The sequence below is a fragment of the Orcinus orca genome, chromosome 2 (genome assembly GCF_937001465.1).
Source record: "Orcinus orca chromosome 2, mOrcOrc1.1, whole genome shotgun sequence".
NCBI lineage: Eukaryota > Metazoa > Chordata > Mammalia > Artiodactyla > Delphinidae > Orcinus > Orcinus orca.
Window position 1 is genome coordinate 4,465,120 of NC_064560.1, and position 25,753 is coordinate 4,490,872.

General features: G+C 43.6%; 1 protein-coding gene across 1 annotated transcript in view; it reads right to left on the reverse strand.

Moving 5' to 3' along the window:
* The window catches only part of SLC39A12 (solute carrier family 39 member 12), a 71,534-nt gene extending 53,612 nt beyond the window's left edge, over positions 1 to 17,922 (reverse strand). Inside the window, exons 1-4 of the mRNA XM_049706537.1 lie at positions 17,053 to 17,922; positions 14,468 to 14,814; positions 6,767 to 7,048; positions 888 to 1,095 (exon numbers count right to left, since the gene is read on the reverse strand). Coding sequence (XP_049562494.1) covers positions 888 to 1,095; positions 6,767 to 7,048; positions 14,468 to 14,728 — 751 coding nt within the window. The 5' untranslated portion in view covers positions 14,729 to 14,814; positions 17,053 to 17,922. The remainder of the gene's footprint in view (positions 1 to 887; positions 1,096 to 6,766; positions 7,049 to 14,467; positions 14,815 to 17,052) is intronic.
* Positions 17,923 to 25,753: the final 7,831 nt, after the last annotated feature.

Genomic DNA, 25,753 nt, shown 5'->3' on the forward strand with positions numbered 1-25,753 from the left:
TTTGTATTTCTCTTCTATGTTGTGACTTCCCAAGAGGAAGAATGTGACTTGGTGTGTGTGCAAAGCAGGGCATTCTGATGCAGATGAAAAAATAAGTCATTTCACTCTTAATGTCTTGTCAAGTACAAAGAAACGCGTGAAACACACATTCTGATTCCTTTCACGACGTCTTATTTTACCTCAGATCCCTCCAACGCTGGCTGTCACGAATGTAGCCAGGATGCGTATTTTACAGTACTTAAATTAACATTAAATGACTTACTTTTATGGTTCCAAGCAAACTGCTACCAAGCCTCTTGCACCCTTTAGAATACTATTTTATCCTTCTACGTGATACTCTGTGCCCCCGGGCCCAGCACTTTGTACCAAACAGGAAAGTGTTCAGTTAGTCCTAGTAGCAGATCATAAAAGTCTCTCCCTTTGGCTCTCCATCCACAATTTCATCATCCCTGCTCAAACGAGCTGAGTGCTTTTTTTTTTTGCAGTACACAGGCCTCTCACTGTTGTGGCCTCTCCCGTTGCGGAGCACAGGCTCCGGACGCACAGGCTCAGCGGCCATGGCTCACGGGCCCAGCCGCTCCGTGGCATGTGGGATCTTCCCGGACCGGGGCACGAACCCGCGTCCCCTGCATCGGCAGGCGGACTCCCAACCACTGCGCCACCAGGGAAGCCCTGAGTGCATATTTTTGCCTTATCACCACATACATATCATAGCATGTCTGCCCTGCAAAGGCCCCCTGGGCTGTCTCACTACATGCTGAGATTAAAAGGGTCTTTAAAACATACCTGGACAATTCAGTCGTCGCAACGATTCCGCTTTTGGTTTTGGCACAGTTTATATTTAGTAGGTGTGACTGGGAAGCGAAATTCATGAAAAGCATCCTTACCTGATAGATGGAGCGTATTTGTACTATTCAAGGAACTGAAAATATATTCTGTAAAATAGTCTGGGGACGGCAAGTTTCTTTGTCCCAGACAAACACCTTGGAGGGACAAAGCAATGATTGTCTCCGCCAACTGAGGAAGTGTATTTTCATCGGCACCATCACTGCTTGAGATACCAGATATTTTCTGCAGCACTTTGGTTTCCATACACTGAAATCAGACACAAAGTAAAAAGAAAATTTTAACTTCTGAAATTATTCTGATTAGAACATCTCTAGGATTTCCCCAAAAGACAAGGAATCATTCTTCTAAAAGAGGAGTGAATTGTTTGTGGGAATGTGCCTACCATCATTCTCTAGTCTCAGATAGAACTCTATCTGGAAAATACTTGTTTCTTTCATCTTCCATGACACTGAATTTTCTAACTCCCATCTCATTGATTCTTATTTGTCAAATCTTTCTCATTGTCCTACTGTAGAGCACAGGGAACTATATTCAATATCCTATGATAAAACATAATGGAAAAGAATATGAAAAAGAATACACATATATATATGTATAACTGAGTCACGTTTCTGTACAGCAGAAATTAACACCACATTGTAAATTAACTACACTTCAATAAAATTTAAAAAATAAATTTCCCCTTAAGGCCCCAGAGAAACCACTGAATATTATAAACAAGAGAATGTACAATAAGGTAGGTTACAGAAGTGTCACTCAGGTGGCAAAGTAGTAAATGGATTGACAGGGTTAGAACTTGAGGGCAAGAAGTCTAGTTAAGAAGTTATTGATTAACCCACAATATCTCGTGACCTAAGACGGTAGCACTAGACATGGAAAGAAGCAGATGCATTTGAAGAATATTAAGAAGTTAGCCTTGGAAGGACTTGGAAGAAAATGTGGAGGAGTGCAGAGTCAAAAATGACTCAGGGGCTTCCCTGGCGGCGCAGTGGTTGAGAGTCCGCCTGCCGATGCAGGGGACGCGGGTTCGTGCCCCGGACCGGGAAGATCCCACGTGCCGCGGAACGGCTGGGCCCGTGAGCCATGGCTGCTGAGCCTGCGCGTCCGGAGCCTGTGCTCCACAACGGGAGAGGCCACGACAGTGAGAGGCCCGCGTACCGCAAAAGAAAACAAAAAAAAAGACTCAGGTTTCTGGGTTTGACAACTGTATAATGGTAATACCGCCCACTATCCCACAAATTCTCCCCGCAAATACCCAGTATATATCTGGTGCTTCCCTAGGTACTGGAAATGCAGTGGTGACCCAAACCAAAAGCAGTGTCTGCCTGCCCTGGAGCTTAAAGTTCACTATTGCTAATGAAACAATAACGTAATCAAATGTAAGTTGGTAACTTTGGCAATTGCTTTGAAGGAGAGGTACATGGTACAATGATGTAAAAGTAGACAGCTATTTGACCCAGTCAGGCAGACCCAAGGCGGCTTCCTTGGGATTGTGGCGCACGTGTGCACACGCGCACGCGCGCGCGCGCGCGCGCACACACACACACACACACACACACACACACACACACTGATCTGAAGGAGTGGGAGAAAGGAACAGTCCAGGCAGGAGACACAGCATATGCAAAGTTTTTGTGGCAGGAAGAAGGATGGCAGATATGCACAGCTGGAAGGAGGGCAGTCACTGGAGTGGGCGGAGTAAGGGGAGCATGGTGAAAGTTGAAGGTCTACTGGCATTTAGTGGAGTTTGCCCCTTATCCTCAAATCAACTGGAAGCCAAAGGGGAATTTTGGGCAAGGTCTGGGAATGGGGGTTATAGGACTGGATGTGTGTTTTGACAAATTCACTCTGGCTACCTGGTGGAGCACAAATAGACTGGAAAGAGAGTCAGTGCTTCCTAGTAGCACAGTAAGAAGGCTATTACTGTAGCCCAGGTACAAGACAGTGATGATGATAATGGAGTAAGTCAACAGGTTAGGGATCTCTTCAGGAGGGAATAGCAGTAGGACTTGGATTAGATATAAAGGGGGAAGAAATCTGGAAAATAAAATTTCTAGTTGGGCATTTGACTGGATGATGATGCTATTTGCTGACCTATGAAGGGATACATGAAGACTGGATCTCGTTGGGTTGATTTATAACCTTGATTTGGGATATTTTAAGTGTGAGGTGCCTTTACCATATCCTTAAAGAAAAGATGTTGTATAGTCTATGTGGGTCTGGAGTGTAGGGAAGAGGTCTGGGATGGAGGTACACTCTGGTGAGTCATCTTTAAGTATAGATGTGCTACCCCAGAGAAAGCATATAGAATGATGGGAGCTAAGACCACACCTGGAAGAGCAGTAATGCTTAAAATCTACACAGAGAAAGAGCCTGCAAAGGTGAAAATGGGGGTCAGAGGGAAAAAAACCAGGAATGTGCAGCGTCTACAAGCCAAAGTAGAGACTATTTCAAGAGCTACATAAGGAACATCAAAGAAAGAACAGGTTCAGGAATAGAAATATGACTTTTGATTTTAATATTGAGTTTCAAATGCTGAGGAAATATACACATTGAGATTTTTAAAGATGGGTGTATATATGAGTCGATGGCTCAAAAGAGAAATCTGGGCTGGCTTGCAACAGAATTGAAAGTCATCAGTGTTTAGGAGTGCTTGACGTTGTGAGAGCATCTCACTCAACAAGAAGGATGCCGTGATTTAAGGGATGGCAGGTCAAGTGGATCCTACAAAGGAACCTGACACAGAACAGCTGGACAAGTGAGAAGAAACCAGGAGATGGGGGTGATGTGAATGGGAAAAAACATGAAGTATGGGCTGACAGAAATCAAAGAGCAAAAGAGAGCTTCATGGAGGCAAGACTTGACAAAAGTGAGAGAGCAAAGAGAAGGACAGAGATGGTTGAGAGATACAATGTACAGGAGTGTGGGAAGGAGGAAGTATGTTCATCCAATGAGGACTCAAGGGTAGGTTATGACGTCAATGTTGCCTTCTTGTGACATAGGACAAGGTGGGAAAAGTGTGGATCAGGTTTATTTATCTATTTATTTATTTTATTGAAGTATAATTGATTTACAATGTTGTATTTAATTTCTGCTGTACAGCAAAGTGACTCAGCTATATATATATATATATTCTGTTTCATACTCTTTTCCATTATGGTTTAGGGAGCTATATTCAGTATCCTGGATTTATTTCTTTTTTAAGTTTGTAATTGGTGAGCTTGGCAAGAGCCTATTCATAGCTATGGTGGGGAGCAGCGGGGAAGGTAGAGAGGCAGTTACCAAAATTTTAACAAATTTGGAGAAGTAGCCAGAAGATTCATGGATGACAAGAACAAGTTAAAATAACAGAGTGTGAACCTCATAGAAGTGTGAGCTTCTCATGGAGGGTGTGAAAGAGTAACCTCTCAATGTGCCACTGAGGACAAAGGAGGATTCTAACCATGGTTTCCAATCCCAAAGTCCTCAGGATGTGGTCACGAATACCCGTTCTCCATATAAGAGGCAGGGCTAGTAGAGCACCATGTACATTTACCATGGAAACAGCAAAGAGTGGCAAGAATGGAGAGAGGTGGTTGCATTAAGAGGTTGAGTCAGGAGGATAAAACAGAGGAGGAAGAGAAGGAAAGAACAGACGGATATTTAGATTTTGGACCATTAGGGAGGGTCGCTAAGTCAGAATATGATGATATGATGGTGTAAGGTTGTTTCTCTTAGTGAGCTGGTTAAGGCCCGCCTGGAGTTGCTGTTAGTGGCTTGACCTATGGAGGCTGAGTCCCATGAAAGCAAGACCTAGAAATGCTAGTCATGGTGGGCCTGGACCGCCAGCATCTTCTGTGACCTTACACCGCCTAGTCAAAGAGAGCAGCAAGCAGCCTGCAGTGAGGTGCCAAGAGGCCTCCTGCAGGTCTAGAATGACTGACTTCCTAGCGGAAGCCTACCCCAAGGGCATGGGCCACAGGACCCTTCCCAGGAACTGGTGACAGTGTATCCTCCAGGAGATAGTTGTTCTGAGGCCTAGCACAGGGTTATGACTCATCAGTAGCTCACTTCTTCTTGACTGAATAGATGAATAAAGTAGGTCTACACATAATATTGAATTACTTTATTCTGTTCTAGGAATGTTTAATCTCACATACTTTCAGAAGCCCAGGTATTTGCAGGATATGTTGGATAACCATAAATCTACATTAAATATATAGACTCCATCTGCCTTAAGTGCTGGCTTTGCATTTGCATTTAACCTGTATCAAGACAGTAACACACAGGATGACTAAAATCCTAGTGGCTCATTTGAACCAATCTTACATTACGGAGACGTTGAACTGAGGAAATTCTAGGTAGGCACACCTCCCTATTTAAGCAAAAAACTGAATTCTATACAGGAACCCCATTTTATCCCTTGGAAATAGAAAGAAAAAATATAACCATGTTTGAGAGCCACAAGATTAGAGTTACTGAAGTGATAGCCCCAAAGTCCTTAGTAAACAGTCTTTCCATTCGTTCTGCCAATTACAAGAGAAATTTACAGCAAACTGGAGGATATTTTTGCTGGCATTAAGTTGTAGCATGATTGCACAGATACCTTTGAACTCCTAGAAACCAGAATTGAGGTCAAGAATCAAATTTATCACTATATGTTGTTATAGAATGAATGTTTGTGTCACCCCCCAAAATTTGCATGTTGAAATCCTAATTATCAATGTGATGGTATTAGGAGGTGGGGCTTTTAGGAGGTGATTAGGTCATGAGGGTGGAGCCCTCACGAATGGAATTAGTGCCCTTGTATAAGAGATCCCAAGAGCTCCCTTGCTCCTTCCACCAGGTGAGGACACAACAAAAAGATGACCATCTGTTAACCAAAAAGTAGCCTCTCACCAGACACCACATCTGCCCAGCACCTTCATCTTGGACTTCCCAGCCTCCAGAACTATGAGAATAAATTTCTGTTGTTTACAAACCACCCAGTTTATGGCATTTATGTTATATCAGCCCAAAGGGACTAAGACACATGTCAATGAATAATTCAAGAGAAAAAAAAAAACACATTCTGCCACAGTCTTCAAAATGTGCTGGTGGCTCCTCAATTCATTCTTTAAGAAAATATGGCCTAAAAAACCCCCTGTTCAGAGAACGTTTTCAGCTTAAACTTCCCATCACAAAGCAGAAAGCAAAAAGGTAATTGAAAGGCCAGCTTTTGCTGGAATAGTAATGAAGGCAACAAGACACCCATTTCCTAAGAGTGGGAACTGTGAGAAAAGAAAAGCACTTGGGACCCCTGACCACATGCAGCACCAATTACAAGCCACAAAAGAGATAATGTCTGTGCTGTCATGAATAATGCTTTTTGCAAGCTGCATCCTCAGGGAACTAACTAATGACTAATTCATCTCTCGCCAACTCTTAATGCCTAATCCTTCCCTTGCCAGAAGGCAAGGCAAATAGACACACTGCTCTCACCGCTACAGTTCAGTCCTTGGAGACTGATCAAAAGCCATGAGTCACACTCACTTTAGTGCTCAGGGGGACTCAGAACAGAGCTGCCCCGTCACCTGGTCTGCCTGCCCACCCACCCAGCTTCCGCCTAAAACTCATCTGACAACTGATTAATCATTACATCCACACCCCCTTCTTTTTTTAAAAAAAAACAAAACAGCTTTGTTGAGGTTTATTCTGAATTATTTTAAACAAAATAAAAAATAAACATTTTTGTACATTCACATGATTAGTTGTTACATTTCCCCCTTCAGACTCAGAATTTTAAATTACATCACTTAACATCCCATCACTAAAAACCACAATTACTTACCTCTCAGAAGTTTTTGAGTATCCTAGGAATGAATCAGTGACAAAAAAAAATCATGCTCTGAGACTGTATCTTAGCAGCAGAGCTAGTTAGCAATTCTGACTTTCTTACCTGGCTTCTGGAAGTGTCAAAGTACTGCCTGGTGAAAGCCAGGATATCTTCCGTCTCATTCTGTGAAAGGAAATAGGAGTCTTCATCCTGCCTGAGGCTCAGAAGGCTGTGTAGGTAAAATGTATACTCCTTATTGCTCATGTTGAGCTTGGAAGAGCAGATCTCTTCCTGATGAATGATGTAATAGAGGAGGAGAAGAGAAACTCTCTGGACCACTTCCTCTCTGAGCTGATCCTCGAAATCTCCTCCAGCTATTAGTAACAGGGCATCTGGTTCGAAGCACTGTGCAAAAAAACCCCACAAAATAATAATAAAAAATAAAAAACAGAAACAAAGCTTGACAAACAGTCCCAGAACATTAACAACCACAGAGTCTCTGTTGCTTATTATTTTATGAATAGGAGGGGAAAGTAGGCAGCCTCCATAGCCCAATTCAAGTAAGACAATCATGGTTGGACTTTTATATAAAAAGGATGTCCTCCCAGAAGCCCTTATTCCCTAAATGCAACCCTTCTATCTCCAACTATATTAACGCAAGCTGTCACTTCTCTGCCTTGATTAACACCAGCTGACTCTGGCTTTTAAAGTGATGCCTCATTGCATTTAGAATGAAATCCAAGCTCCTTATAATTTTCTCCTCAGTCTGGCTTCTGTCCATCCTACCTCTCTTACCTTATCTTAGCCTCCCTCCACCTCTCTCACTCAACTTCTGCCCCTGCGATTTTCTGTCAGTTCCACCAGGCTCTTTCCCACCTGATTTCTCAGGTCTCAGTTTCAAGTGCCACTTCCTCAGGGATGCCTTCCCAGATACCATTTCCAAAGTCCCCATCCCTGCCCCGTGTTCTCCGGCACAGCACCATCCAACAAAAATATCACACAGGCTACAAACGTGAGGCACGTTTTACATTTTCTAGTAGCCACATTTTAAACTGTAAAAAGAAACAGGTGAAATTAATGTGAATAATATATTTTCTGGAAATACATGTGCAAGATATGATCATTTCAACGCATAAACAAAACTCTAAAAAAGTACTAATGAGCTATCTGATGTTCTTTCTGTCACACTAAGTCTTTGAAGTCTGCTGTGTGTTTTACACGTATCAGCATATCGCAACTGGGATGAGCCACATATTAAGTGCCTAACAGCCACAGGCAGCTCTAGCATTACCATTTTTCCTTTTTTTCATAGAACTAGGATTCTAAGGTTACTATGTCTCCTTGTTTCTTTCCTATTTCCTCTTGAAGACAACTGGCTCATTAAGGCTGGATTTTGTCTGTTTTGTGCACAGGTCTGTCCTCAGCCTCTAGCACCATGCCTGGCGCTTAAGAAGAGTCAAAGTGGAATGAACGAGTACCATCTGCTTCTCTCTTAGCCCACCTAAGAGAACTGATGTCAGTCCTTTCTGAGACGCAATCAGTTACCACATCCTGCTATTAACAGAAATGCTGGTGGCTCGAGAATTACTAAAAATGCTTCCATGATGCTTTGTTTCACAACCCACAGATAGACAGCTGGCTTATCTCATCTGGGAAGTTTACATGGCAGAGGAAGGTGTTTGGGATAATGGGCTGGGACAGTGAGAAAAAGACAGACACAGGGGTTGTGGAAGAGAAGCTCTCCCAGCAAGATAAGAGCTGTGTTTCTTCGAAGACAGTTGGGTAGCTTCTGGGAATGCTCCCAGCGTCTGAGAAGCAGCTCATGACACGGCACCAGCCTCAGAGTGAAGGCATCAAGAGATGCCTATCTGAAGGACATCCCTGGTGGTCCTGTGGTTAAGAGTCTGCTCTTCCAATGCAGGGGACGCAGATTTGATCCCTGCTTGGGGAACTAGGTTCCCACATGCTGCGTGGTCTGGCCGGTAAATAAATACATACATACATACATACATACATAAAATATGCCTATCTTGAGCCCCAGGGGAGTTGTCCCACTGTGGGATAATCTACTATGAAATCTGTTCATCTGTTCTCTGAGGTGGAAGTTTCAGGGGTCCTAATTCCATGTCTGCTGTGTGTCCCACTGGGTAACATCTGGAAAATACCATCTGAGCCAGAAAGAAACATGTCATCCATCCGTGAAGCAAAGCATTAATCACGTTCTTCACAAGCCACACAGATTCCAATTTCTCCCCAACTCAACTGTGAGAGGCCAAAACTTCAGCAAACAGAGGCAGGCTTCCCAACGAGATCAACTCTGAGTGTCAATATTAAACTCAGCCACCAAACCCGCAGCAGCCCTTTCCTGTTCCATCCTCAGCCCCAGAGAAAAGTCCACAGGTTGGTAGCTGTTAGACGGGACTGACAGGACCCAGGGAGGTGAATCAGCTGAATCGAGCTTTGTGCCAAATAACCTCCTGAAACTAAAGTATCGGGAAAACCATCGGTCACATCAGCTACCATTTATCGGAAGCCATGTGTCCAAGACAGTGCTAAGTATCTTCCATATCAAGGCATCCCTCAGAGTATAAATCTCATTGGTTCTGGAAAAGGTATCGGATGATCAATTTTTCAAAAGGGGGAAACTCATTGCATTATTTTAAATGGAAAAAAAAAAGCCCACATCATAATCCACCACGTATTTCTGCACAATCAAAAGCATTCAGAATACCAACTACCCAATTACTTAATTCATAAAGAATTAATTAACAGGTACATATATATGCAGTATGCAAAGACCCTGCACAGAATTAAGTATGAAGCATGTTTTCCTTCTATGAGGAAAATAGACCCTTAGTATGTGTGTCAGCCAAGTTTAAGAGCAGGTGAGTAACGTACCTAAAGCCACACCGTTAATAGTGGCTGCCCAGTCTTAATTCCTGCTCTGCCAGTGATAGACTTTGTACTTGCTGTGCAGCCCCTCACCAGGTAACTTCCTCTCCCTCCTGTTTGGTAGGAAGAGATCTGGTCCATTAGTAGGCTAGGGGATTGGCAAGGTTATAATGCCCATCAGTGAGAACACGGTGCAGCCAGCGGGCAGGACAAGTTCACCTTTAGAGGCTTCCAAGTGCTATGCAGCTCGTCTGATGGCGCCGGGAGGTGGGAATAAGAGCGCCAAGCACATGTAGGACCTCCGTGAGCCACCAGACCACATGTATGCGGCCCAGGTGTGGTTGTGCGCTGGTTGCACAGTGTCTGTGGCCACCCTGTATCCCATCCAAGCAGCCTGAGACCCTTGTCCACTCGTGGCTCCTTCTCCAGGCTTTTGCTCTGTGCCTTTCTAGGGGTGAGGCAGGAGGTAGCAGAAAAGAGGGAAAGATAGAGTCCCCTCTCCTATCAGGGCAGGTAGAGTCCCCTGTCCTATCAGGGCAGGTAGAGCCCCCTCTCCTATCAGAGTAGATAGAATACCCTGAACACAATTAGGCAGATGTTCACTCCAGAATTTTTTTGTAAAAGGCTTACATGCTGGAAGGTAAATCAGTTTCTGACTTGGAAAAGTTTAAATAAGTTGTGGAAGCAGCTCATTTTATCTTGCTAGAGATTTGGGTCATCTTGAATGAACAGAGGTAGTCTACCCCTTGCTTAAGTTTTGAGGCCTGCTGAAATGGAACTTAATGGTGAATCAGAGGACCATGTGGTGAAAACTCTGTGCTCTGATATTTGAGTCTTTGACAAGTTACCTTAATGCAGAAGGTGGTGGCTTGAGGACGGAGTGGTGCAGAGAGAATCGGAAGAGCTAACAAGGTAAAATCTCTTCTGGGCGTGGACGTGACAAAAATTGCTATGGGGGTTGGTGGGGGGCCTGGGATTTTCAGTTCATCACCCCTAGATTTGTTTCAGTTGTTACAGTTTCCCAAAGTGGCTCCGTTGTGGTTTGGGATGTTTAGCAAAATTCTGCAAATACTGGCACCCCACAGGCATCAGATCTGTCCCAGGCTCTGACTCCAGTAAAGTGATTCTTTTTTTTTTTTTTTTTTTTTTGCGGTACGCGGGGCTCTCACTGTGTGGCCTCTCCCGTTGCGGAGCACAGGCTCCGGACGCGCAGGCTCAGCGGCCATGGCTCACGTGCCCAGCCGCTCCGCGGCATGTGGGATCTTCCTGGACCGGGGCACGAACCCGTGTCCCCTGCATCGGCAGGCGGACTCCCAACCACTGCGCCACCAGGGAAGCCCCTAAAGTGCTTCTTTGTTGAAGAACAATGGCCTCATTCAGAAATAATCCATTGACTTCCTTTGAATCTCGTCAGGTGGAGGCATAAGGTTTAAGAGGAAAAGAAAAACACAGATTCTGGGAATTCGTTTTTCTACTTCATAAGGAAACAAACTTTGGTAAAAAAAAAAAAAGACTAGTCAAATTGTGAGAAGTCCTCTCTACTAAGCTAAATGGACTACTCAGACGTTTGGTAGTAATTTTCTATGAACCCTGGAGCCAAATCAGATTGCCTTTTCCCAGCTGCTTAATTCAGCTTTGTTTACTGCTTGTGTATTTCAGGCGAGACCCTCAGCGACAAAGGGCTATATGAAATCTTCTGTGTTAATAAGGCAGCTGTCAGAACCTGCAGGGTAAGCTTGAGGAATTTTAGACGAAGAGATGTTTAGAATTTGATTTTGCGTTATGGGTAAGTCAGCTGCCTTCTTTTAAGTTCTTAGATTTTTAAAGTTCTGTTTTAGGAGGGGGCAGGGTTGCTAACAATTGACTATACAACACAAGAGGGAAATTATATTTCTTCCTTTTCCTCCCAGACAAAGATCTGGAAGGATGTCAGCTGATGACGGGCGCTAGCTTTTTGTGGGTCTGTACTAGATTCAGTGGCATTTCTAAGTGACAGAAAGGAAAGTCTTAACTGAGAAGAGTTCAGATAAACTTTCTCGATAAACAAGATAAAGCTTGATGCTTTTCAAACTTTATCCCATCACCATTATGACAACTCGGGGATGGGGGAGGGAATTAAATGCAGGACCTAAAAGCATTGATTCTCTCTGAATGTGTCTGAGAATCGCCTGGAGATCTTGGTTAAAATCCCCAAACCTCGGGCTTCCCTGGTGGCGCAGTGGTTGAGAGTCCGCCTGCCGATCCAGCGTACACGGGTTCGTGCCCCGGTCCGGGAAGATCCCACATGCCGCGGAGTGGCTGGGCCCGTGAGCCATGGCCACTGAGCCTGCGCGTCCGGAGCCTGTGCTCCGCAACGGGAGAGGCCACAGCAGTGAGAGGCCCGCGTACCGACAAAAAAAAAAAAAAAAAAAAATCCCCAAACCTCTGGGGACAGTCGAGGTGGGCGGGGCCGGGGGACGAACATGAGGGGGCTGCAGAGGAAAGTCTTGTTTTCTCAGCAGCACTGAAGGTCCTTCACAAAAGCTGCCCCAGTGACCTGGAAAAGGGGGCACCGGACATTTCCGCGAATATAACAGGGGAAGAGAGCTTGAGCTCGTATATGCATTCATAGATGGTCATGTGACCTCACAGGGAGCCCCCTGAGAAAGGAATCAGCATCTCGGCATCCTAACAGCTAGACGGTGCCAGAACAAGGACACGGACCCAGTGCTGACGGACTCCAAACCAGATTCTTTTCCCTTCCCCACGCCTGGAACCCATGCAGGCTCGTGGTTCTCATCATACCTGAAGTGGAATTTATTCTTTCGGAGTTAATTAATCCCTCATTAAATGTATTAAAACCCCCTTCTCACCCTTCCCGTTAAAAAATTTAAAAAAAGAACAAGGAAAGCCATGATCAGGCAAGAGTATCCATGTTCAAAGGCGGCAGCCTGAATGGATTTACTTTTAAACGTGCAGTGCCCTTAAAAACTTCAGTTTTTCTTGAAAATTCAGTTTCTACCTAGATCTGAAATAAAATTGGGAACTTTTTTTTTTTCCTCCCCACAAATTCAGGATACACACGGATCTCTTTTCTCAGACATTTAAGGACCTGAACTCACTCCCTTGCCCTCTTTTTATCACGGAACTTCCGATAGGTACCCTGCCTCTCAGTGGACAGAGTCCCTAGGAAGACAAAAAAAGATTCAAGAACATGGTGAAAACTTCCGGTTTGCACCAGAATGTGGGTGTTTGTAAAACCAGGGTGTTTCTCCCTGGTTTCTGTGAATTGACACTGAGAGATTCCGTGGGCTCCTTGCTTAGATTATGATGATTCGGGTAAATTGGAGACTTCTGAGCAGGTGAAGCTGAGATCAGCCTCTTTTTTTAAGCTTAGTCTCTTAGAGAAAGAGAAACAGCGGCAGCAGGAGGGTGAAGCTATTACAGACAGCGTTTCACTTCCTAGGAATGGAACAGAAACTAAATTGGCCAAATACTTGTTAATGTCATAGAAATCAAAAAAATGTACAAAACAACCCATTCCCCCCCCAAAAATGGAGAATAATCTTGCCTGTTTACATCCCCCCCCCAAGCTAAAGTAATATCCAACCAGCCTTAATAAGGCATTTCATGTCATTAGACAATATTTCTCTGAAGCGAATTCTCGGAGGACATTAATAAGATATGACTCCTAGTTATTTCCGGTGGGAAGTCTTCTGTTGCTATATATATAAATTACTGTCATCACAGATGAGTTGCCTTTACAACACATGTTTTCTCTGGGAACCCTTGGGAGTTTTACTGATTACTGAATTATTTACTGTTTGCACAGAGCAGAGAAAAATTCTGTTAGCAAGACCCTTCTGTGAAAAAAACAAAAAACAAAACATTTGGCCAAGAAATGTTTCCCCCAGAACAAAGCGTGATTGAGAAGATCTGCTAAAATTTATTTTGGGGAGAAATGATTTGCCTCTCTTATTTAGTTAGTTATGTCTTCATTTACTTATTTATTTGTGAGTGAGTTCATTCTGAAAAATCTCATCTCAGGAAAGGGATGCTCAGACTGTTTTGGTCTGTTTTTTGTCTGAAGTCATTTTAAGACATGGGCTCTTGCCTCTGGGGCTGCTCTGGTCATCCCCCCCTCGCCCCACCCAATGGAGACATTCTGATTTTACATTAAATGTTGATTTTACAGTAATGCTGATTTCACATTAAAGTGGCCTGCAGAGATTTTTAAAAATTCCATCCAGGGAAAATGAAATCTCAATCTCTGGAGAGGAAGCTCCAGCCTGGGTATTTTGTGGAACCTGGCCAAGTGATGCTAATGGACAGCCAGGGTTTGAGAGTCACTTGATAGACTAGGAAATGCCTGGAAAATGGGTTTCTGGGGCCCATTTTAGCCCCACTGGGAGCACTTCCCTTCCCCAGCTTAGATTCCTCATTTTTAAGCAGATGATAATCCAATTCATTAACTCCCCACGATGCAAAATATTAGAACACACCTACCGATATCTGGGAGAAAGTACTTAAAAAATTCAACATGAGATAAATAGCATATTATTATGCCTCAGAAAACAAATGGCATCTATCTAACCAATCATGTTCAAGGTCACTGCAAGCTCATTAAAAGGATTAGCCAATCAGAAAGAAAAGGGATCTAGAAGTGCATACCTGCAAATAAATACCTCTAAACCTGCAGAAGCATTGTAGAAAGGCTTACTGAAGCATTACCAGTTTAATAAAAACAAGTTCTCCCTGTCTCTAAATGCCATATGCAGAATGCTGTATGATTTGTCATATCCCAAATACGGGCGTTATTACACCATAATGCATTGCCCACTCGGATATTGGAAGGTTTGCAATGGATTTTTCTTTCCTAAAGTAAGCGGCTAAGGAATGCACGGCTCTCTTTGGAAAATGCCCTTGTCCCTGATCCCATTCTATGGCACTAACCAGATTGCAATCTCCTTGCCTTCCGTCTGTCCTCCGTGGGCACCCGGTTTTCTCTAGCAGCGTTCTGATGAGGCTTCTTGAGTGGTTCAGGGGCGTGGGCTCTTCTGCCGAGAGAACATGTAGAACTTCCGTCAGTTGCCCTGGACTCCAAGTGCCGCTGCTGTCTGGAGTTGAGGGTCTTTCCGTCTCAGTCAAGGGAACCAGGCTGAGGAGAAGGAACAATGGCCCCCCGAACACAGAAAGCTTTCTCCAGAAGCACATTTCCACTCTTCCTTTAGCCCAAGTCTGCCTCTGATGGCGGTGGGTGGGTTGGTGTTCACAGTGTCAACTTGTAACTGGAGGAATGTCTGTGCAAAGAGGAAAAATAAAGCCTTTAATTACTGTGCCTGCAACAGGTTTGAAAGGATTCATTAATTGGGTGGCTAAGCTGATTGGCAATGACAAGCTGTTTCTGAACAACTGGGGGTCTGTAGCTCACTTATAACTCCCACCAACCGGCAGGAAACTATGGTGGGTGTACTTTCAAACTGTACAACAGCCAAGAGGTGTGTTATATTGTCTCTCTCTGAAATAGACAGAGTCAAAAATTAGGAAGAACGCATTTCACGGTCCATCCTGCCGGTGCTACAGGTCATAAGCCCCGGGGCAGGAAACACCCTCATTTATTTTTTTATTGGAGTATAGTTGATTTACAATGTTGTGTTAGTTTCAAGTGTACAGCAAAGTGATTCGGTTATACATATGTATATATTTTTTTCAGATTCTATTATGTAGTTTATTACAGAATATTGAGTATAGTTCCCTGTGCTATATAGTAGGTCCTTGCTGTTTACCTATTTTATGTATAGTGGTGTGTATACATTCAGCCCAAACTCCTAATTTATCTCTCCACCCCCGCCAACAGGAAACGCCCTCATTTTATCCCATTGATTTATGGGCCTCATCAGTGAAGTAAGTAAATAAAAGTAAACAGAAAGTACATTTGAATAAATTACAGCTATCATGTTGAGTTAGAAGATTTTTCGATAAGGAAGGGACTAAAAGAAAATAGTAACATCGAGAACATACTGGTTACTTTTTAGTTTTCAGTTGATTAAAAGTATGAACTATCTTGGAAAAACAAGAGAGTTTCAAGGCCACACGAGCCATGATACATCCACATATTCAGGCCTCAGCAAAGAAGTGAAAGGACAGCTTGAGAACCAATCAGCTTTCTGGAAAAAAATTAATATCTTCAACCGACTGCTTAAGGAATGCAAAATGTTAACAGCATCTCATGGCAGATCTTGGCCCAGAGATGAGCTAATAATGACTGTGGGGTAGTGAGAAAAATACTTTCATGGTTTAAAAAGAAAAAAGAGAGAGAGAGTTTAAGATTCTTATGTTAGCATTTAAAAAATGACAGACGATGATACAAACATTTCTAAACCCTGTGCTTACCTTCAGACAAAAGACAAATGATTATTTATCTGGAGCTCTGTGGCCTTTTAAATCTCAGAGAGTATTTCATGGTTACAAAGTCCTCTGTTTTTAAAATTCCTTGACTGTGTGCTGGGAGCTAGAGAGGATTATTTCAGCCCAGAACAGTTTTCAGTTGCTATGGAGAATAACAATGAAGGTGGATAAAAGTGAGAACTTTCTGTCTGGCCGATTTTCAGGAAAACCAAATTAGTGTCGCTAATGAACCTGACTTTTTATATCAATATTGACCAACTGTCTTAGAATTCTGAGAAGAACCTTAGAATTTCCTACAGCCACTTGTCCTTTAAACGACTGAGCTAGGTCAAAAAAGTTCCCCTTGTAGAATGGAAAGGCTTTTGTGTTAGGTCAAGACATTTTTTCCCCCAGAGGATTCTGTGATAATTGTTTTATCCACATCTCAAACCAACGATTTGTTGAAAAGATAGGCTCATTAGAATTTTATTTTATAAGGTGCAGAGGTTTAAACGATTTCAGGCATTCGTGAATTCATAAATAGATTTTTCAAAGAAAAAGTGTTTGCTGGAGGAATAAAGTTCTTACCTGGGACGTAAGTGGGAAACTTTAAGTAGCTATATATATTCTGATCCCAGAGCCTGTGGTAGAGGTCATTGCATAAGGCCCTCGGGTCCTGTGAAAAGATCTCTCACTAAGTTATTGGGGAATAAATGACTGAAAGAACAAATGAAGTGGTGAATTTTATAGGAGGTAAGAGACGTCAAGACCCAAGATTTCAAAGTGGACAGTGTACGTGGAAACAGCACACAGGCTATAGACACACCGAGTGAACCTGAAGAGTGTAGGAAATGGGGAGAGGCTTGAGTCTGCTGCTAAGGTGCTAGCTGAGTGAGGAGGGGAAGGAAATACAGAGAGAAGGAAGGCGACATCATGAGTGTCCTCAGCTGCTCATTGGATATGAAAATTGGGAGCAACCGGGTGAGAGAATACTAGGCCCACACTGATAACCCTGTCAGGAATACGGAAGGCTGACACTCCCAGAAAATGGCCGGCTGCTCTGAATTACACAGCACGGAGCCCTCGGGTTTAGCTAAACTGTCAAGGGAAGGGCCTTGGCCTGTTTCTCAGGAGCTCTGCGGGGAGATTACCTGGAGTTAGAGTCCAGAACCAGCGGTCCAACAGAAGAGCGAGGAGGCGGTCAGGCCCTTCCAGCCGTGGATCCGGAGCACGCAGAGAAGCAAAGGGACTGAGGACCAGCGGGCGGCACTGCGAAGCTCGCTGCAGGCTCCCGCCCCTGGCCTGTTGCCCCGCCCCCCCCGGCGGGGAACACCTGAGCATCGTTCCCAGGCTCCACCCTAGCTAAGTCTCGGGCACTTGGTTAGGAGGCACCTAAGGGAAAGCGGCCCAAAACCCACTGAGCAAATTATCCAGTCCTGCCATCACCTGCTACTATTAAGAACCTCCACTTTGCCTTATTTCCGGAACTAAGCCCTTGCTTCCTGGCCCACCTCCATTAGCAGGTCCCCAAATGGGCCCTCCCTGCCCGAGTTCCACTACATAACCTTCTCGGTTTCGGCAGAACTGGATCTTGACTGGCTGTGACCAGTGGTCCCAGGACAGTGTCCTCTGCTGGGACTTCGGTATCCTTTACCTGATTCCCTGATGGATGTCCAGGCTGGAAGTCCCGTATTTCCTAGTCTGAGATGCCCTGTGCCTAGAGAGCCCCTCCTCATAGGGTCCCAGCGAGTTATCTCCTACAGAAATTCTTCAACACCCATCCCTAGGCTCAGCTGATCCCAGCACCTCCACCAGCCCAGCCACAAGCCAGGAGGCTCCCAACTACGCGAACTTCTCCCCCAGGTCACAGCCTGTATCATTTGCCCCCCAAGACTTGCTCTCCTCTCACAATCATACCTAAGTCAGCTAACAACCAGGTTCCTCGTCCTGTCCCAGGGTGAGACAGCCATTGAGGTGGGGGTGGGGTGGGGTAAGGAGAAGCCTGGAAGGCAGGCTGGAAGGCAGGCAGATCCCGGGGAAGAAGCAGGAAGCGAACACGGGGGTGTGGCTTCCTTAGCCTGGTGTGGGTGGTAGCTGTAACTCTGCATCCCCAGCCTGCCTGCTTCCCCAGCAAGCCTGAAATCAACCTTCCTTAAACACCATTATACTTGCAATCCAAACCGACCTCTAGGGGTAATGAGTTTCAGGTGTGAACTAACCCACTGTACAAAGAAGGAGCTCATTGACTTCTGATTGACATTTACAAGGATTTAACCCGCATGTGGGACCAGTCTCACCTGATGCAGTATCTCCTGATACACAGACCCTTTTTTTGTGCTAACGCAGGAAGATGTAGTGGATGGGAGGTGGGAGGGAAGCAGGAAGATTGATTAATCCATCCTTCCTTCAGCTCGGATTCTTTGCCTTTTGGGGTGGCCTGAGTTTCAAACTTCTACCTCATGTCAATATAATGTATTTACATGTGTACTCTGCCTTGACCTGGAAAGAATTTAAAGGGGCCACCAGGTAAAAAGAAATACAAGATGTCAACTCCTTAAGAAGAGACTGAAACAAGAGTAGAACCATCTTGTATCGTTCAGGGCTGCCATGTACAGTTTTGCACGTTGCATACTGTACGACTCTAGGGCTCATCATTCACTTCCGTAATCACCACAGATTTATAGATTTATTAAAACACTTTTCCAGCAAATGTTCTGAGGAAAGGAGGCTTTGAGCTTGTGGTAGGACTGCATGTGTTCCTCTTCCTCCGTGTCCAGCCTACCCCTGGTGGGGCCATCTCTGGCTGTAAGATGCGGTCCTACAATCTGAGCTACCTCTGGGCCTCACTTCTCCCCACGTCCTCCCTTTATGCTGTCTTCTTCCCTCTTTTCCAAGACTCTAACCTCTCTAAATCATAATTATAATAATGTTTATTAACATTTTGGAGTGTCTTTAATGCCTAGGCACTGGGCTAAGTAACCTTACATGTATTTTCTCATGTAATTTCAACTGAACCTAATGAATTTCTCACTGTACATTTCAGAAATCCCCGGGGTCACACAGCTAGTAGATGCCACCAGAAATCCAGGCCTGTCCACATCAAACTGGGTGCTTATACCACCAGGCAACTGTCTGTTGCGATGTGATCCCATGTTTTTATTTGTAAGTCCAAGCTTCTTTTTACAATGAAACCTGGGATACACAAAAGAAGCAGGCAAGAGTACATCATAAAGAAAAGAATCCTTTTCCATATACGTCATTACATAGTATCGAGTAGAGTTTAAAAATTTTTTTTAATTAAAAAATTTTTAAATAAAAAATTCATGTGATAGAGCTAGATTAGAAAAAATAATAATAATCTGCTACATTGTGATTTTTGCATACTCACCAAACCCCCTTCAGCCCAAAAGTTCTCAGGAAAAAAATTTTTCAGAAAAAAAGTAGAACTTTAAAATGAATAGATCCTCAGGCTCTCCTTTTCTGTATTACTTAACAGGACTACCCGCTAGGCATTTGAAACAATGCTACTCCTTCTTCAACTGCTCTCTCAGAGGAAAAACAGAATATTCAATTAACAAGGCAGCATCTACAGAGTAAATACTAGTTTTATTTATCTCCTGATTCTACATCACTGTATTTCCAACAATTAGAAAATGTCAACTGTTTTAAATGTAGACATTTAGATTATCTTTGATTTGGAAACTGATAGTAAACATGATTTTTTACATGTGCATGTGCAACTTTCAAACAACATCTCTTTCTCCTTATGAAAACCATGTATGATTACTAATAGAAAAAAAAATGTAGAAAATACCTAAGAGCATTAAAAAAAAAGAGGGTGGTCTCTCCACCAGAGATAACAGATGGATTATGTTGTGTGAATGGTTTTAAAGCTCACTGTTTGTACTCATTATACAGTGTCGGTCCTGCTAGAAATGGATATTATTTTATGAGTCATTTCAAAAATTCACCTTTCAGTTTGGTTTTGATGATCCTCATAGCTGGCTTTCCACATCCTTAATTTCCACTCTTTTTATTTCCTGTCTTTCCATAGTTCTTTCTGTGGGAAAGGAGCTTTGAGTGCAGACGTTGCTAGAGGTCTACCCGATATCCATTCCTCCTGCCTTCATTTGTTGGGCAGCAAAGTGCCCAGCTAAAAACTCTCGCTTCTGCAGACTCTTTAGAAGAAGACACGTGACACAGCTTGGAGATGACGTGAGTGGCAGGCTGCTGGGGGCATCAGAGAGGCCCTCCTGCCTGAGGTGCAGAAGTGACATCACATGTTGCCCAGGGTGAGGTAAAGAGAAAGAGAACAAGAGCCTCCCCCTTCAAGTTGAAGCAGGAAGACAGAAGAAGGGGAGCCTGGGCCCTAGAAGTATCATCCAGGTCACCCCAGGAGCCCTGGTTGCCTATCCTTGGAGCGTTGGTTGAGTGAAATCCATAAACCCCTATCTGTGAAATCCTTTTTGTCACATTCTCTGTTGATCTGCACCAAATGCAAACACTGGTACCCCTTGAGACAACAATGATACGTCTTGCCATCTTTTTCTGCCTCTTGAAATGACATTTGCAGACATGGAGAGAGCTCATGGAAATGGAGAGTTGGAATGAGGAGGCCTGGTGGCCAATTAATTTCCCAGCTACTTCCTGAGTCACTCTGGGTGAATCACTGTGTAAACAGATATATGAGTCATCCATTTCTGTACCGCAGGTTACCACAAGCTTGGGCTATGAACAGGACACATTTATTATCGCACAGTTTCTGGGGTCAGGAGTCCAGGCGTGGCTCACGTGGGTCGTCCACTCCCAGCCTGGTTTCATCAGGCTGCAATTCAGGTGGCAGCCGGGGCTGGGGTTTCTTTTGAAGACCGGACTGCAGAGGATCCCCTTTCAAGCTCACGTGGTCCTTGGCAATCTAATGAATTCTAATCACAGGGTGACACCCCCTCATTGAACTGGTCAGAAGTAAATTACAGGTTCAGCCCACACTCGAGGGGAGGGGATACCCTAAGGGTGTGAATACCAAGAGGTGGGGATGACTGGGGCCCATAAGGTATCAAAGGGAGCAGAGCAGAATCACTGTGCTGTACACCTGAAACTAACACAAGATTGTAAATCATCTCTACGTCCATTTACAGAGCGAGAAGCGTGGGAAATGATGTGGGTGAATATGATAATTAACATTCCAGAGGCTGTGGTTTGCATCTGTAGTCTTTTCTGAGGGGGTAGGGAAGATGGAGCTTCTGACATCTTTCTTCATCTCCTAATCACTCTCCAACTGGTTTCGAAGTCCTCCTGGAGTTAGCTACAGATATTACCAATCAAAGGCTGTACTTAACATTTCATATTTACTCAGAATCTTGAGTAACAGTCTAAAACACTGGGAATTGTGTTGTTTTTTTTTAATTTAACTTCACATTTGTTTGATCCTAAAATTGAGAACTTATCCTTTGTCATTTGAAAAAGATATTTCATAAAGTATATAACCATCGAACATATTTTTTTACTCCACACACTAGAAACATTGCAGTTTCTAGAATATTTTTAGGAAAACAGCAGAATCCTTATTGAACACTTTATTCTGCTTTTAAGATTGAGACTTTGGCATTCATTGTCAAACATGTCAAATTATGTGACTTGGGCTGAAATTTCTATCTTTTGAATATCCTTTAACATGATGACATTTTTAAAAAATTTCAACTCAAATATTGCCAAGAAAAAGTGATTCAACATTTATGTTGATTAAACTAATGCCATTCAAGAGCATTGTGTAAACTAAATTGTTCAGTGCTTATTACTCAATGGATTTTAGTCTCAGCATGAAAAATATCTCATATTTCTAATACTTGTGCAATCTTTAGGCACATGATATAATTTAAAAAGTTATTATTTAAGCATTTATGTACAATGTTATATAGATCATAACTATGTCAAACATATTCATGGCAAAAATACTGACTATAAAGTATTAATAGTAGTTCCCCACTGGTGGTAGGAGTATAGGTGATTTTTCTTTCCATTTCCAATATTTTCCAAAGTTTCTATAATAAACATGTATAATTTTGTGCAACAGGGAAAAAAAGCATCACTTTTAAAAGAGAGGATTTGACTAAATCCATGGTTTTCCTTTTTAAATTATTTGTTTAGGCAGCAAAACTCTTCTTTTAAAAGAAATTCTTAGAAGTAACCACATATGTGAATCTGAGAAGAGTGATGATTGTGTTTTGGAGGTGTTCTTTCTTGTTTCTGGAACTCCACAACATCCAAGCGTTCTTCAGAACACATTTTTAAAACCACTAGACCAGACAGTTTCTAGAATTCCTTAGAGCTGGCTGCAGTGGTAATAGGAGCCTAACAGACCTGGGGGAAAGGCCCCACGTAGGACTTCTGATGGGATCTCTGAGCCATTTTCTCTTCATTTTTAAGATGGATATATCATCTGCCCTCAGGGCATTGGGTACAACGGCACATTGATGAGCTCAGTAAATGGACTATTGTCACACTGCAATCATTATCTAAGCCCTATGGTGTAATTCCATGAAAAGTCACTCTCCGGTCCCTCTCTCTGGCTCTTTCTCCAGGCTACTGAATTTCCCCAGGTTCTAGGATTCATGATATTCTCTCAGGCTGAAATGGTCCTTTCTCCCCTCAGCTGATTAACCTAGAGTTAGTTTTAAGACCCAACTCAAATACCACTGCTTTCGAAAAGCCTTCCATGAGTCCCATGTGTGGTAGAACCCCCATCATCTGCACCTTGTGATACTCTTTTATCCTACTTGTCCAATGGTGTGTTAATTCACATGTTTATATCTTGTTTATGCCTTAGCTCACCCATTAATGGGGCACGGGTCTTAATCATTTTTATATTGCTAGCATTACACACTGTATCTGATAAGTAGTGAGGGCCCATCAACAGAAAATAGTGGCCACAAGCAGTGAACAGTAATACAGCCATTTTACTCCACTAGATGTAAGATTATTAGCAGTTGAAAACAAAGAGAGGAATCTACTGATCAATGTAGTATCAGAGTAGGTCTATGATTGAATGGACTTCCTACTGTTATGGACACAGGGCAGGAACTGGCAGTGGACGATGCCAGCATAGGCAAGATACAAAAGTACAGAAGTGCACTTGAGTCCTGAAGGTGGGCAAAAGTCCCACCCTTTGGAAATACACCTCAAATCAATCCAGCGAGCAATTTTCCCTACAAGGTGTTAAAATGTAAGTCATCGAGGAATGAGAACACACCGTCCAGTTAGTTTGTTAAGCTTACCTATCCAATATTGAGGAAAACCATTACTTTTCCAAATGGTTTAAATTGTTCAGTCGCTAATTACTCACAAAGCTACTGAAAGTCCGAGTAGCATACGTGTGTGTGAAAAATATGGCTTTTCTTTATCTTCTTATGTCAACTTCAGTCTGACTCTCAGCCTCCACGTCGACTGGCTGCAGAGAAATTCTATCCTAAGCTGGGGCAAAGGTCCCAGGTCAAACACCTGGGAAACCCTCTAATCAGTGGTACACTCTGGTAATTGTTAAGAATCTTCTCGCCCCAATTCCTGTGGTCTGCTTTTGTTCACTGCCTCTCCTGTTTCCATTCTGCATCTGGGACTCAGAATCTTTGCTGAGACTGAAGCCTCTCTGTCTCAGTTTGAGGCACTCCTCTGATGTCTTGTCACCCCAAGAGAGCAAATTCTCCCTTCCTTTGCCTTTTTGTCAACAGATTGAACGATGATCCCTACCCGCGTTAAGGAGGGCAACCTGCTTAACTCAGCCTGCAGATTCAAGTGCTGATCTCATCCAGAAACATCTTCACAGACACACCCAGAATAACGCTGAACCGATTATCTGGGTACCCTGCGGTCCCATCAAGTTGAGGCATAATATAATAGTAACTACCATATCGACATCTGATCGTTTATTATTGAAACCCAGCTTCCTGTTACGTTAGAACTTCTGGAAACTCAGCTTCCCTTGGGGGCTATGTAGCATTTCCCATGTGAACTTCTTTATACTTTAGAGTTTAAGAGAGTATAAATCTCAATCTATTGAGGGCCTGAATAAAACAAAAAGGCAAAGGAAGGGAGAATTTGCTCTATGTGACAGTCTCTGAGCTGGGCCATTGGTTCTTAGATATCCTGAGGCTTGGCACGGTGGAATACGCCTGGTTGAAGACAGTCCAAAAGAACACAGTGGCTTGGATTCTCTGAAGATCAGCTTCAGGAAAGGCTACCTGATACTGTCTGGCCTCCCCAGACTTGTATTCCTCGCTCCTCTCTGCCTGCATGGAAACCCCAGAGGATCGAGATTTTGCTGCTTGTCAAGGAAGAGACGTGGCTTTGAAACGTGAGCCAGGAGGAAGCGAAACAAGCCCAGTGCCTCTACACATCTTGATGTTGAGCTCCGAGGAAAACAGCAGCTTCCCAGGCTCCAGTTGGCCAAGGCCTCTCGGAGGCTGTCCCAGATTCTCTGTCGCTTGGCAGTGGAGTCCGCATCAGCTGCTCAGGCTGAGGTCCCAAACTGGGTCTGCTTCCTTCATGCTCTGCAAGTTTGGCTTGGGTGTCCTCATTGGGTGGGGAGTGGCCCTGTGGATAGTCAAAGCAGGAGTCCCAGTTCCTGCTTTGTGACACACCCACCGTAGGTGCTTGAGACCAGCACAGGTGTATCTGGCCAGGCTGCAGTCCATATGGGGAGGTGGCTCACGGCACAGGTAGGGGGCTGGCGGGGTACGTAGGATATGGAGAAAGACTCCCAACAAAAGCAATTCTTATGTAATCCATCTCTAGTTACAGCCTACCGACACATGGAGCAAAGGCCCAGACCAAAGCCTGGACATGCCCAGAGAAAATTGCAACATTTTATTATAAGACCCAAGATCAATAACACAAACACAGAGAGACTGTAGAGGTTTAGCCCATCTTGCAAACTGGTGTCTCCTGGACGGAGTCAAACCTTGCCAGGTAAAGGGAACGTCATATGCAGAGAAGTAGGTCCCTGGAGACTATCAATCCCACACCCTCCTTTCTTCTTCATTGGATATGTCAAATTCCCCTCCTGTGTCCCCAGTTCAAGAGCCAGGGCCTTTGAGTTTTGGAGTTAAGCCCCTGGGTGGCACATGGCAGTGAGCAGAACACATTCCAGGACAAGCTGGAATTCATTTGATAACCTGTCTCTGTGCCTGACATTTGATAGGTACTTAATCAGTTTCCCTATTAGAGCCTTATTATTATTATTTCCTTTAGAGCCAAGGGTTACTCTGATTTCCAGAAAACTTGGGCAAAATAAGAGACAAATTCCTCTTTGAAAGATTTATGGCAAGTTTTCTCAAAGAAGCAGATGAAGTTTCTTTCGCTCTTTCACTTCTCAAGAGAACAAAGCTGGATTACAGAGTTAAGATGGTCACGAGCATGAGAAGGTTTCCATTTACTTCCTTTTATAAGCTGAGCAAACTCTGACCCAAGGAAACTGACATTTCCATGAGGTGAGCGTCTTTATGGTGATAAACAATTCTCTGTTATCGCCAACAGTGTAGAGAAATGGTTCTTTCCACAAAGATCTAGGGTTCTGCCCAGGACAACATAATGTCTGGCTTTTCCCCTCCTTGAGTTTATGTTCTAAGATTGGATAAGAGGGACAAATTGTCAACTCACACATCTTCATTCATGGTGATTGTGAAGGGAATGTATAAACACTACAGCATTGGGAGAATGTCTTAATCCATTGGGGCTTCTATAACAAGATATATGGTGGTTTATAAACAACAGAAATTTATTTCTCACCATTCTGGAGGCTGGGAAATCCAAGATCAAGGCACCAGCAGATTCAGTGTCTGCTGACAACCTGCTTCCTGG